This window comes from Vombatus ursinus, unplaced genomic scaffold, assembly GCF_900497805.2.
Source record: "Vombatus ursinus unplaced genomic scaffold, bare-nosed wombat genome assembly UNPS02014779.1, whole genome shotgun sequence".
Lineage (NCBI taxonomy): Eukaryota > Metazoa > Chordata > Mammalia > Diprotodontia > Vombatidae > Vombatus > Vombatus ursinus.
In genome coordinates, this window is record NW_020954557.1 from 48,122,637 (window position 1) to 48,135,264 (window position 12,628).

General features: G+C 37.8%; 1 protein-coding gene across 2 annotated transcripts in view; it reads left to right on the plus strand.

Moving 5' to 3' along the window:
* The window catches only part of ABCB11 (ATP binding cassette subfamily B member 11), a 115,585-nt gene that overhangs the window by 25,632 nt on the left and 77,325 nt on the right, over positions 1–12,628 (plus strand). For both annotated transcript variants that reach the window (XM_027865671.1, XM_027865672.1), the window contains exons 6-9: positions 1,909–1,996; positions 5,281–5,414; positions 6,922–7,093; positions 10,592–10,716. In XM_027865671.1, the coding sequence (XP_027721472.1) occupies positions 1,909–1,996; positions 5,281–5,414; positions 6,922–7,093; positions 10,592–10,716 (519 nt within the window). The remainder of the gene's footprint in view (positions 1–1,908; positions 1,997–5,280; positions 5,415–6,921; positions 7,094–10,591; positions 10,717–12,628) is intronic.

Here is a 12,628-nt window from a genome sequence, read left to right on the forward strand (position 1 = left end):
AGAAGACAGAGTATAAGATGAGGAAGTTTAGAGAAAGTAGCAAGGGAAGTTAATTACAGTTTAATGAAAAGAGCCCTGGACAAGGAGTTCCAGTCTCTGCTCTGCCCCTAATTTGTTGTGACTTTGAGAACATCACTTCATCTCCTTGTGCCTCAGTTTCCTTACCCATAAAGGGGAATTAGATTAGATGTTCACTAAGGTCCCTTCTAGTAATAAAGTTCAATGACTCTAAGATGGTATCTCTCTTTTCCTACGGTTCCAAGTCTGTTGTCATTCTGTCCATTCTCTTAAAAATGGGGCTGTCATGAAGGCAGTGGGTTTGTTTCCTAATTCTTTGCCACCTGAAAGTAATTCCTAAATGTTTTATCTCCTCTTATTTCACAGTGCTGGTAATTACATTGGTAACATGCCTAAGTGCCTTCCGTGCTATTTACTACAAATGCCTTTGGCAGTAGCACTAAGTATAATCCTGGAGAATGCAACTGTATGGTGTGTACCCAGCAGAAAGACAAAGCTAATGAAACACATTTTTCCCCGTGGGAGAGTGACAGGAACATTTTTTACAACATCACCCTGAGATGGAAGACCTACAAAATTGCTTTGGATTCCTAGAGGAGGTGACATTATACCTCCTGAATTACAGCTCACATTATTCTACCCAGGGGTCTTTGGAGACAGCCTGCTTGGGATTTTAAAACTTTTCTTTCTATATAGAATTATCATTATATGCTGAGCATGAGTGGAGAGGCCACAGCTAGAACACTGGATTAGCGTCTAGGGACCCCTGGCCCTATCCTGACAGCAAGATACTATATGACAATAGACTAGTTATCATTTGCACCATTTTTTTCCGTCTCTATGTGCCCAGTTTCTCAATCTGTAGCATGAAGGCCTCTGAGTTTGCTGATTGGTTGCTATTGTGAGCCTTTTTTTTTTTAGATTTGAATTTGAGCTTATTGTGAGCCTTTTAAAGTCATTCGCTGATTCAGTTGTAATGCCACAGAGATAAAGCTGATTTTTAAATAATTGGAGAAGTTCTGGTCATGAGCTTTTAAAGCCTTTGAAACCAGGTTCCAATCTATCATTCCAGTCTCACTGGATATCTCTCTCATTCCCCTCCTGTGTGATCCAGTCAAACTATCCTTCTCTTTCTTCCTCATACACAATGCTCCAGCTTCCTTCTGACGGACTTGGCACTGGCCATTCCCGCCATCTCTGGAATGTTTTATTGTTGTTGTTCATTTGTTTCAGTTGTGTCTGACTCTTTGTGACCCCATTTAGGGTTTTCTTGGGAGTGGTTTGCCATTTCTTTCTTCAACTCATTTTACAGATGAGGAAACTGAGGCAAATAGGGTGAAGTGACTTGCCCAGAGTCACACAGCTAGTAAGTATCTGAGACCAGATTTGAACTCCGGAAGATAAGTCATCCTGTCTCCAGGGCTGGCATTCTATCCATTGAGCCATCTATATGCCCTCCCTGGAATGTACTCCCTTCTTATCTCTGACCCATGGAATCCTTCTGTTCCTGTAATGTGCTGCTCAAACACCTTCTTCAGCATGAAGTCGTTCCTGGTTCCCTTCCCCTCAGTGTGAGCACCTGCTTTCCAAACTCCCTCGTATTTACCTTGTAGGTATTTGAATTTATTCATTTTACATTTAGGTTGTATGTAGTTATTTATGTAATTGTTGCTTCCTCCATTAGAACTTAAGTTGCTTGATGTAGGTGTTGTTTCCTCCCTTATATCTGTATCCCCAATACCTAGCAAAGTACCTGGCATATAGTAGGTATTTAAAATAATTGTTGATTGACTGATAATAAATTTGATTGTGATGCTACCCATCAATTGAATCCAACCCAGGTAGCTTAACACAGCACTTCTAACCTTTTAAATATTTCCTCTTTTGAAGGCTGTTGGATATTGAAAATGAGATGATCGTATTTGCTGGTTACTATGCTGGAGCCGGTCTTTCGGTTTTCGTACTGGGATACCTCCAAGTCAGTATCATCTTTTGTACCTTTTATATAGTACAAGTCATACTTGAAAAATGTTAACTATTCCTGGCAAAGAAGTTCCTTGAGCCTTCAATCTAGTCAACAATCTAAAGACAAAAAAACAAGTTTTCTCAGATTCCCAGATCAGATTCTCCTTTTAATATTCAATACAATTTCAGAAAGAAATGGAGAGACATCTCTATCCTTAAAAAAAAACAAAACCAAAAGCAAACAAAAAACAAAACCCTCCCCAAACTCCTGCAATCTATAATCCAGCTAAACCCTATTTCTCTCTGGTTTCCTCCTGCTACGCTCCAAGTCCCACCTTCCTTCCTTTGCCCTGGCTATGCTCATGCTTAGAATGTATTCCCTCCTCCCCTCTCTACTCCTTACAATATCTTTCTTCCTTCAAGACTCAGTTCAAGCAACACCTTCTGAAATATGAAGCTTCTCTTGTTCTCCTCAGCTGCTAGTAATCCCCTCCCAAACCACCTTGTATTTAACTATCTTTTATTTATTTGTATTGATTTGTACACACACACACACACACACACACACACACACACACACACTCTCTCTCTCTCATTGACTCCCCCATTAGAATGTAAACTCCCAGAGAGTAGGTATTGTTTCATTCTTTGTACTTGCACAGCGCCCTGCACATAATAAATGCCTTTGATTGGTTAATTCAGACAGACGGACAAGCTGAAAATCTGGAGTGGATTTATGATGACTATGTTTGTTTGTTCCACGGCTGCCTTGCTCTGCCCTTCTCCACCCTGCCCAGATGAACCTTCCATGCCAAATTGATGATTAGAGGGATAACAGGATGTCTTGCGATTCTTACCAATTGCTAATTATTTCGTGAAAAACTTTAACCAGTCCATAAAACTCATACTACCAAAAATCCTTTCCTTTTAAAATCTGCAAACTTTTTTTTTTAAAGCTAACTACTCTTTTTCCTTTTCCTTCCTTGGTACTTCTCCCATCTATCCATTACGGTCTTCCTTTTCTCCTTTTTCTAAGTTCCCTGTTTCTTCCTCTTGAGCTACTGATAGCTGATATTGGGATTGAAATGTTCATGATAGAGAATTTAGACATTTTGCTGACCTACAAAGTTGGGAAACACTGGTATGGAGGAAAGAGCTATGAACTAGGAGCCACAAGTCCTTGGTTCTAGTCACTTCTACAACTTACCAGCTGTAGGACCTTGGGCAAGTCACTTAGCTTCTGTGTGGCTTAGTTATCTAACCAGTATGTAGGAGGACGGAGATAGTAATGCCTAATTTATAGGATTACTATAGATGATCCAATAAGGTAATACATACTAAGTAAATTGTCAAATGCTGTAAGAGTACCAGGTATTATTGGACAATTGTCCACTCAGCTAAACTGGAATGAGATCCGCTGGTGTGGGAATCAAAGAAAAGTACCTTTTTTTTTTCTTTCATTGTTAAATTTGTTCATTTGTTTCCTTTCTAATCTGATCGCTTTTAGAATGTTGGGATGTTCCCTGTAGGCCATGTTGAAAATGTCCTCTATGTGGCATTCACATGAATTTGTTCAAAGTTATTTTGATTCTTGACCAATTTCTTAAGGAGATTGCATTATGATGGTAACCCTTGGACCTCATTTGGGAATAATCATAATCATAAAAATAACTAGCATTTATATAGTGTTTTAAATGCTTTACAAATATTACCTTATTTGATCCTCACAACAACCCTGTGAGGTGAGATAGGTGCTATTCTTATCCCCATTTTACAGATAAAGAGGCTGAGGCTACAGAAACCTGAGTGACTTGCCTATGGTCACACAGATAGAGAGTATATGAATTTGGATTTGAACTCAGGACTTCCTGACTCCAAGTCCAGCACTCTGTTCAGTGTGGCTCCTCTCAGTGTGATTTGGAGAATTAAGAATCTATTCCTTTGTTTCCTTCCCATAAGGTAGTATCATAAAACTAGAGCTAGAAGAAATCTTAGAGGCCATTTAGTTTACCTCTCCTGTTTTACAGATGAGGAAACTGAAACTCAGGGAGGTAAGAGGACTTGCCCAAAGTTATACAGGTAGTAAGCATCAAAGGTAGCATTCAAAGTCCGGGCTTCAGAGCTAGTACCACTATAACTCTGCAACATGCCAGTGAAGCTTTGATGGTGGTAGATTAGTGCCACATTTCATTCAAAATCTGACTGTAGTTCAGTGGGAGAGGAGATGATCTGTTTGCTTTGCACTGGACATGATACCCTCCGCAAAGCCATGACCCACCTTTTGCCAATCTTTTCTATAGAAAAGATTATATCAGAATAACACATTAGAATTGAACTTCTTTTCCATTTCTTCCTAACAAAACTGCCTTTTCATACTTTGAAATTTGAATGATCTGAAAAGCCCTGTAACTGTGACTCTAGTCCTTAATATGGAACCCTTTGGCAGTCTGGTGAAACCTATGGACCTCTTTTCAGAATAATGCTTTTAAATGCATAAAACAAAACGTACAGGAGTACCAAGGAAACAATTATATCTAAATAAAGATGCAATTTTCTTCTCCAGGTTCAGATACCAGCTGTCTACTTGATCTATTTTGCAAAACAATTCATTTTTTGGCTGCTCTTCTAGGGGAGAAACATTAAATTCACTGCTGGCTTAAGACTTTCAGAGATAAAGTTATTCTTGTCAGAATGAATCAACTTGTTTCTCTCTTTATAGCTTGGTGGGAGTGCCCTGCTTTGCTGTGGAAAAAAGAAAAATACTCCCACTCCTCTCTCTTTATTTGTTCATATCATGGCTCTTGCCTGGTTTGACCTGAGACTCGAACACTGATGAGGAGCTTCTGTGCACATCCATAAAACCGATACATACAAATGATAGAGAGTGTAGAACACCTAAATTTGAATCCTAGCTCTATTGGTTACCTCAATGACCTTGGGCACTAAGTGTCTCTGGATTTCAGTTTCTTTATTGGTTAAATGAAGGGTTGTACAATATGATGTCTATGGTCTGTTCTGGCTCTACGTCCTATGACACCCCCCCCCCTTTATCAAACAAATGAAACAACAACAAAAAACACCCAATACCCTGGAGACAGCTCCTATGCCCTATGAGAACCAAATCTCCAGATCCAGAGCCAGTCACTCATTCTAAAGCACAGTATTTGGCAAATTCTCCCTCTTCTTTCTCTCCCAATGCTATTTTGAAAGTAGTTTCTTATTAGAGTGATCAAGTGAAATTTGTTGGAATGGAATTTTAATATTGTTGTACTAAAAACTTATATTACTTTTTCTCAGATATGCTTTTGGGTAATTGCTGCAGCTCATCAGATACAGAGAATAAGACAAGTTTACTTTAGGAAAGTAATGAGAATGGAAATCAGCTGGTTTGATTGCAATTCAGTGGGAGAACTAAATACCAGAATCTCAGAGTAAGTAGATCAGCAGAACAACAATGTTTCCAAATATAAATGTCATTGTACGTCACAACCTAAGTATTTACTAAAGAAGAGGATATTACTACATATACCTGTTATACACACACATACACATATACATACATACTTTTGGAACACACACATATATATGTAAATACAGACGTACCATTAGGACACTATATATGTAAATATATACTTTTGGAACGCCATACATACATGTATATGTGTATGTATATATGTGTGTGTATTTATATATACATACATATAATATGTGAAGCCACTGAAGGTTAAACCTGCACTAAGACCTTTGGAATACCTTGTTTATATTCATGTATCTCTATATGTCTCTAATCTAGATGATACATTGAAATAATTTCTTCTACGATTTTTCTGATGATCTTCAAAATGTGCTTCCTGGAAGGTGTATTTTTATGTCCTATACATTGCCAGCTATAATAATTATTCAGTCACAAAGGGAAAACTTACAATAGCCTTTGGTGACGATCAAAACATTAAAACATTGGTATTATGAGAAAGGGGCTTAGGCTACTTAAGCCGGAGGAAGAAGGAAAGAAAATTGAGGGAGAGTAAGATGCAACATGCAGATAAAATGGGAACTTGTTAGCTCACCTTCACAGAGGGTCATTCTAGGACCTAAAAGCAGCCTGAAAAAGGAGTGGTAGAAAATGGAAATCACAGGGGCAGCTAGGTGGCACAGTGGATAGAGCACCAGCCCTGGAGTCAGGAGGACCTGAGTTCAAATTTGGCCTCAGACACATAAGACTCACTAGCTGTGTGACCCTGGGCAGGTGACTTAACCCCATTGCCTAGCCAAAAAAACAAAAACAACAAAAACAAAACAAAAACAAACAAACAAACAAAAAAGAGAAAATGGAAATCACAAATACCGGTCTGCAGCTATTGGCAGACCCCATGAACTTCTGGATGAGGTCATAATTGGGCAAGTTTAGCAAATTGAACTGCATTTTTAAGTCCTATCATGTAGGTACAGGTTTCATGAGAATTCTAAGAACGTGAAATATTTGGTGGCTAGTTATATTACATATTCCCTATAACGGAACAGGAGGAATTTGTGTTAGTTAAAAGAAAGAACTGGGCTATAGAGTAGAGCTCCTCCTCTGTAAATCCTTAAAAAAAAAATGCAGACTAATCTGTGACTGACAGATCAGAGAAAATCTTATGTGAAATTAATGGGATGTATTCAAGAATACTTCCTAAGAAGCCCTTCAAAAGCACATATATCTTATTATCCTGTGTTTGAGTAGAATCATAGGGTCACAGATATAGAGTTGAAAAGGAGCTTAGAAGTCATCTGGTTCAAACCCTCCTCCTCCCATTTTACAGATGAGGAAACCAGGGTATTAGTTTAGTGTATAATGGAAGGGTACTCATTAATTGGAAATTAATGGATAACATCAGAAAATGTCGTTTCAATGGACATAATCCAGTTTTTTGAAATCACAGCATTTCTTGTTTGCAGCGATATTAATAAAATCAACGATGCCATTGCTGACCAGGTCGCCATCTTTATCCAACGCATGACCACTTGTGTTTTTGGATTCCTGCTGGGGTTTTACCAAGGCTGGAAACTGACTTTGGTTATGATTTCAGTCAGTCCTCTCCTTGGAATAGGAGCAGCAGTCATTGGCCTGGTAAGAGTGCCTCTTGGGGATTCATCCAACTTCAGAAAGAAATTGAATTCAGCAGTGTGACTGAAAGTCTGAACAGGATTGGCTTTTCCCAAAGTATCATAACAATGAGTATTATTCCTATCAATTGTCATCTGTGGTGTTTTAGGTCACTGATAAGATGTTAGAAGCATGGCCAGAGATATGGGAATGGCAGGAAAAAGATCCTTCCAAATGTAATGGTGTCTCTCTACCAAGTAATCAGAGAGCATGGTACCTCACAAAGTCATCTTGGGGCTTCTTTTCTGTCTATCACAAAGTATGACACATAGTGCTCAACAAACATCAGTTATGATGAAGCTGATAACAGCTCACATTCATAAAGCATTTTTAAGGTTTACAAAGCGCTTTCCTCCCAATACCTCTGAAACAAGCAGTACACACATCATTAGCCTCATTTTACAGGTATTTGTAGATTGGTGTAGTCCTAATCACCACAGGTGTTCTGGGAGAAGGAAGCATAGGTGTTCAGGAGTAGGAATTTGGGGGGCTATCAAAATAAATTAACTTAATGACCATGAGCATACCTTATTATTTTTTTTAAAAAATCCATAAGAGAAAAAAATCTATTTTAGAAGAAATGACAAACTGGGTGATATCTCCTGAGCTCAAGCAAAAAAGGAATGTGTAATAAAATATATATTGTATCCTGCTCTAGACTGAGAATAGACTTCACATAACTGAAAATAGATTCACAGATCATTTGACAAACTGAATTAATTGGCAAGCTATCTGACACAAAATTTTCCTAATAACATGAGGGAGGTAATAAGCATTTATTAAGTACCTCAAGTACTATGCTAAGCACTTTACAAATATTACCTCATTTGATCCTCAACAGCCCTGTGAGGTAGGTGTTATTATTATCCCCATTTTACAGCAGAGGAAACTAAAGCAGACAGGGGTTAAGTGACTTACTCAGGGTCACACAGCTAGTAAGTATGTGAAGCTAGATTTGAACCCAGGTCTTTCTAACTCCAGCTCTAGTACTGTATCCACTGTATCACCTGGCTGCCTCATAATGATATAATTAAAAGGTTAGATCAAGGATTCTTAGCTTTTTGTTTGTTTCATGGATCCTTTTGACAATCTGATGAAGCCTAGGGACTCCTCTGCCTAATGTCTTTAAATGTGTAAAACAAAATATATTAAGATTACAGAAGAAACCAATCATATTAAAATACTTATCAAAATGTTTTTTAAAACCAAGTTCACATACTCTAGGTCAAGAGCTCTTAGGTTAGGTGGTGTTATATTTAAGTCATTTTGGTATTTCAACAACTAAACTTTCTTGGATATAGTCCAAAATGGACCTACTGTGGACCACATTTTGTCTTGTTGTGAATATTGCTATGCTAAGGCTTCAGTGTATTACTAACATCTCTTACATGTGTCCTTTTCTCACCATAACCACAGTACTCTAATTTAGGCTCTCATTACCTCTTGCTTAGACTATTGCAGGGGCAGCTAGGTGGTACAGTGGATAGAGCACTGGCCCTGGATTCAGGAGGACCTGAGTTCAAATCCGGCCTCAGACACATAACACTTACTAGCTGTGTGACCCTGGGCAAGTCACTTAACCCCATTGCCTAAAAAATACATAAATAAATAAATAGATTATTGCAATAGCCCCTAATTGTTCTTGTTTATAGTCTCTCCACTTACTAATCCATCTTCCTCTCAGCTGCCAAACTAATATTCCTAAAACATAAGTCTGACCATGTCACTTCCCTACTCCGTATTGCCCCAAGGACAAATACAGGAATACCTTGTTTTATTGTGCTTCAGTTTATTGGGCTTTGCAGATATTGCATTTTTACAAATCGAAGGTTTGTGGCAACCCTATGATGAGCAAGTCTATTGGCACCATTTTTCCCACAGCATGTGTTCACCTTGTATCTCTTTGTCACATTTCAGTAACTCTTGCAATATTCCAAACATCTTCATCACTATTGTATCTGGTATGGTATACTGTGATCAATGACCTTTGATGTTACTAATGTAATTGTTTTGGAGTGCCACAAACCGCGCCCATATAAGATGGTGAACTTAATTAATAAATGACAATAGAACAATGTGTTCTGACTGCTCCATGGACTGAAAACTCCCCAGTCTCTCTCCCTTTCTTCTGACCTCCCTATTCCCTGAGACACAACAATATTGAAAATAGGCCAATTAATAACCCAACAATAGACTCCAAGTGTTCAAGTGAAAGGAAAAGTCAATTGATTTGGCAAACTTCATTGTCTTAAGAAATTGCCACAGCCCCCCAAACTTGAGCAAACACCGCCCTGATCAGTCAGTCATCAACAATGAGTCAAGACCCCCTACCACCAGCAGCAGCAAAAAGATTATTACTCACTAAAGTCAAAGATGATGGGTTAGCAATTTTTTAGTAGTAAAATATTTTTAAAGTTAAGATATATACATTATTTAGAGTTGGTACTTTTGCACACTTAATAGACTACAGTATAGTGTAAACACAACTTTCATGAGCACTGGAAATCCAAAAAATTCATGTGACTCACTTTATTGTGATATTTGCTTTATTTCAATGATCTGGAATGAACTCACAATACCTCTGAGGTATGCTACAAGCTCCTTAGTTTAGACTTTAAAGTCTTCCCCAGTCTGGCTCTCACCTACCTTCTCAGCCCTTCTGGCTGGTCCTTAATAGTCTGTATTCCATCTCTGTTCTTTCTGCCTTAGTATTGGTTGTTAGCAATATATGTCTACACTATACTCCCTCCTGACCCTTATCTCTTAGAATCCCCGAGTTTCTTCAAGGTGCAACTCAGTATAGGCTTCCTCTTTGAAACCTTCCCAGTTTCCCCTTCCCCACCTTTGCTCCTGTTCTCTTCCTCCTTCAATTTCTTTGTATTTACAGAACTGTTTTATATCCTCCAGGTAGAATGCAAACTCCTCTCCTACAGGGCTTATTGCATTGTTGTCTTTGCATTCTTAGAGACTAGTCTAGGGCCATTGCATGTAACAGTCACTTAATAAATATTTGCTCTATTTGTCTAATTGAATTGAATCATCATTGTAAGAGGTAGTATTTCTATAACTTTAAGGTCTGTAAAGTACTTTAAATATGTTCATTCATTAGTGATCTGATAAATTAATAATAATTAATTCAATAAATTAATAATCTGATCCTCACAACAACCCTGGGAGGCAGGTGTTATGATTATCCCCATTTTTCCCATCTCATCTTTGGTGAGAAAACTGAGACTAGGATAAATGTGTGCCCAGAGTCACACAGCTAGTGACTGATGAAGGCAGGATTTGAAAGCAGGTGTCCCTGATTTCAAGCAGTGTTCTCTATCCACTGCACCATCCTGCTGCTTCATCATGGAGAGATTTATTTTAGTTTATTTAGTAAGAGAAGGTACCACAATGACAAATTAGCTGACTTTACTACAATGTCTTTGTTTTTTTCTCTCTTACTTGTGTTTTCAGAGTGTGGCCAAACTCACTAGCAGAGAGCTGAAGGCATATGCCAAAGCTGGCTCTGTGGCTGATGAAGTTCTTTCCTCAATTAGAACAGTGGCTGCTTTTGGTGGTGAAAAGAAAGAGGTAGAAAGGTTGGTTCCTTTGGATTTTTTTGTTTATTATAAACATTTTTATTTTTGGCAGTCTTCATTGTCTTCCCCATCATTTTACTTTAACCGCCTCACCTTAGTCACTAGCACACTGATGATAATTGTTTCAAAATATTCAACAGAAGGCAAGAAAACACACAACAGAGAATGCCTTCAACAAACTGGTTCCAACCTCTATTTTCAGTGTTATTTTGTATTTTGTGATTTCATCCACTCTGTGTTCCAGACAATTGGAATCACTAACCACTTCTTTTCCCTGGAACTCAACATTCCATCTCATTCCATCTTGGGCTTCCACAAGACATTCTCCATGCTGGAAATTCACTCCTTCCTAATTCCCACCTTCCAGAATCCCCAAGGCTCCTTTCCAGTAACTATAGCCTCATCCCTAAAGCCTTTCCTGGACCCCTACATTAATTACCACATTAACCATGCTTAAAAATATCCATTTCTTTCTATATTCCAGAAGGTGAGTATTGTGTTTCATCTTCATTCTTTTGGACTCCAGGTTTATCTTGTGTTGATCCAAGTTCTAAAGTTTTTCAAAGTTGTTTTTCTCTATAATGTTGTTTTCATAATACAAATTGTTTTCCTGGTTCTGCTCTCTTTATTCTGTATTAGCTCATTTAGGTCTTCCCAGATTCCTTCAAAATTATCCATTTTATCATTTTTTTTTAAGGCAATTGGGGGTAAGTGACTTGTCCAGGGTCACACAGCTAGTATGTGTCAAGTGTTTGGTCTGAGGCCAGATTTGAACTCAGGTCCTCCTGACTTCAGGGCCAATGCTGTATCCACTGCGCCACCTAGCTGCCCCAATTTTATCATTTCTTATGGCATAATAATATCACATTACATTTATATATCCCAATTTTGTTTAATCATTTATCAGTAAGTGGATATTGCTTTAGTTTCCAATTTTTTACTACAATAAATGCTAATATAAATATTTTTGTCCCTATAGGTCCTTTTCCTCTTTCTATGATGTCTTTGAGGTATAGGCCTAGTTGTGGTATAGCTGGGTCAATGGGTATATATATATATATATATATATATATATATGTGCATTTTGGTAGTTCTATGGGCATAGTCCCAAATTGTTTTCCAGAAAGCCTGGACCAATTCACAGCTCCACCAACCATGTATTGGTTTTCCCACAACCCCTCCAATATTTGTCATTTTCCTCTTTTGTCATCTTTGCCAATTTGGTAGGTTTGAGGTACAACTTCAAAGTTTCTTTAAATTGCATTTATCTAATTATTAGTTATTTAGAGCATTTCACCCCATATGATTATATGGGGTTTCCTTTGAAAACCTTTCACATCATATTGGGGGAATGGTTCTTGATCTTATAAATTTGAATCAGTTCCTTACATATCTTTGAAATAAGATATTTATAAGAGAAACTTGTCGCAAAGATTTTCCCCCCAGTTACCTGTTTTACTTCTAATTTTTTACTACAGTAGATTTGTGCGAGAACTTCTAAAAATTTCATATAATCTAAATGGTCCATTTTAACTTGTGTGATCCTGTCATTTGTTAGTCACAAACTCTTCCACTAACTATAGATCCAAAAGGTAATTTGTTCTTTTCTCCTCTAATTTGTTTCTGATGTAACCTTCTATTATCTTAGTCATATATCCATTTGGAGCTTATCTTGATGTATATTGGGAGGTGTTGATCTAACTCTAATTTTGATGAGACTGTTTTTTGAGTCCAGTTTTTCCAGGAGTTTTTTGTCAAACAGTGAGTGCTTCTCCCAGTAACTGGGGTCTTTGCATTTATCAAACATTCTGTTCATTTTCCTCTTTATATTGTATTTCTGTTCAACTGATTGACTTCTTTTTATCCTAACCAGTACCAAATAGTGGTACCTTGCATTTAAGGGAAGGTACTT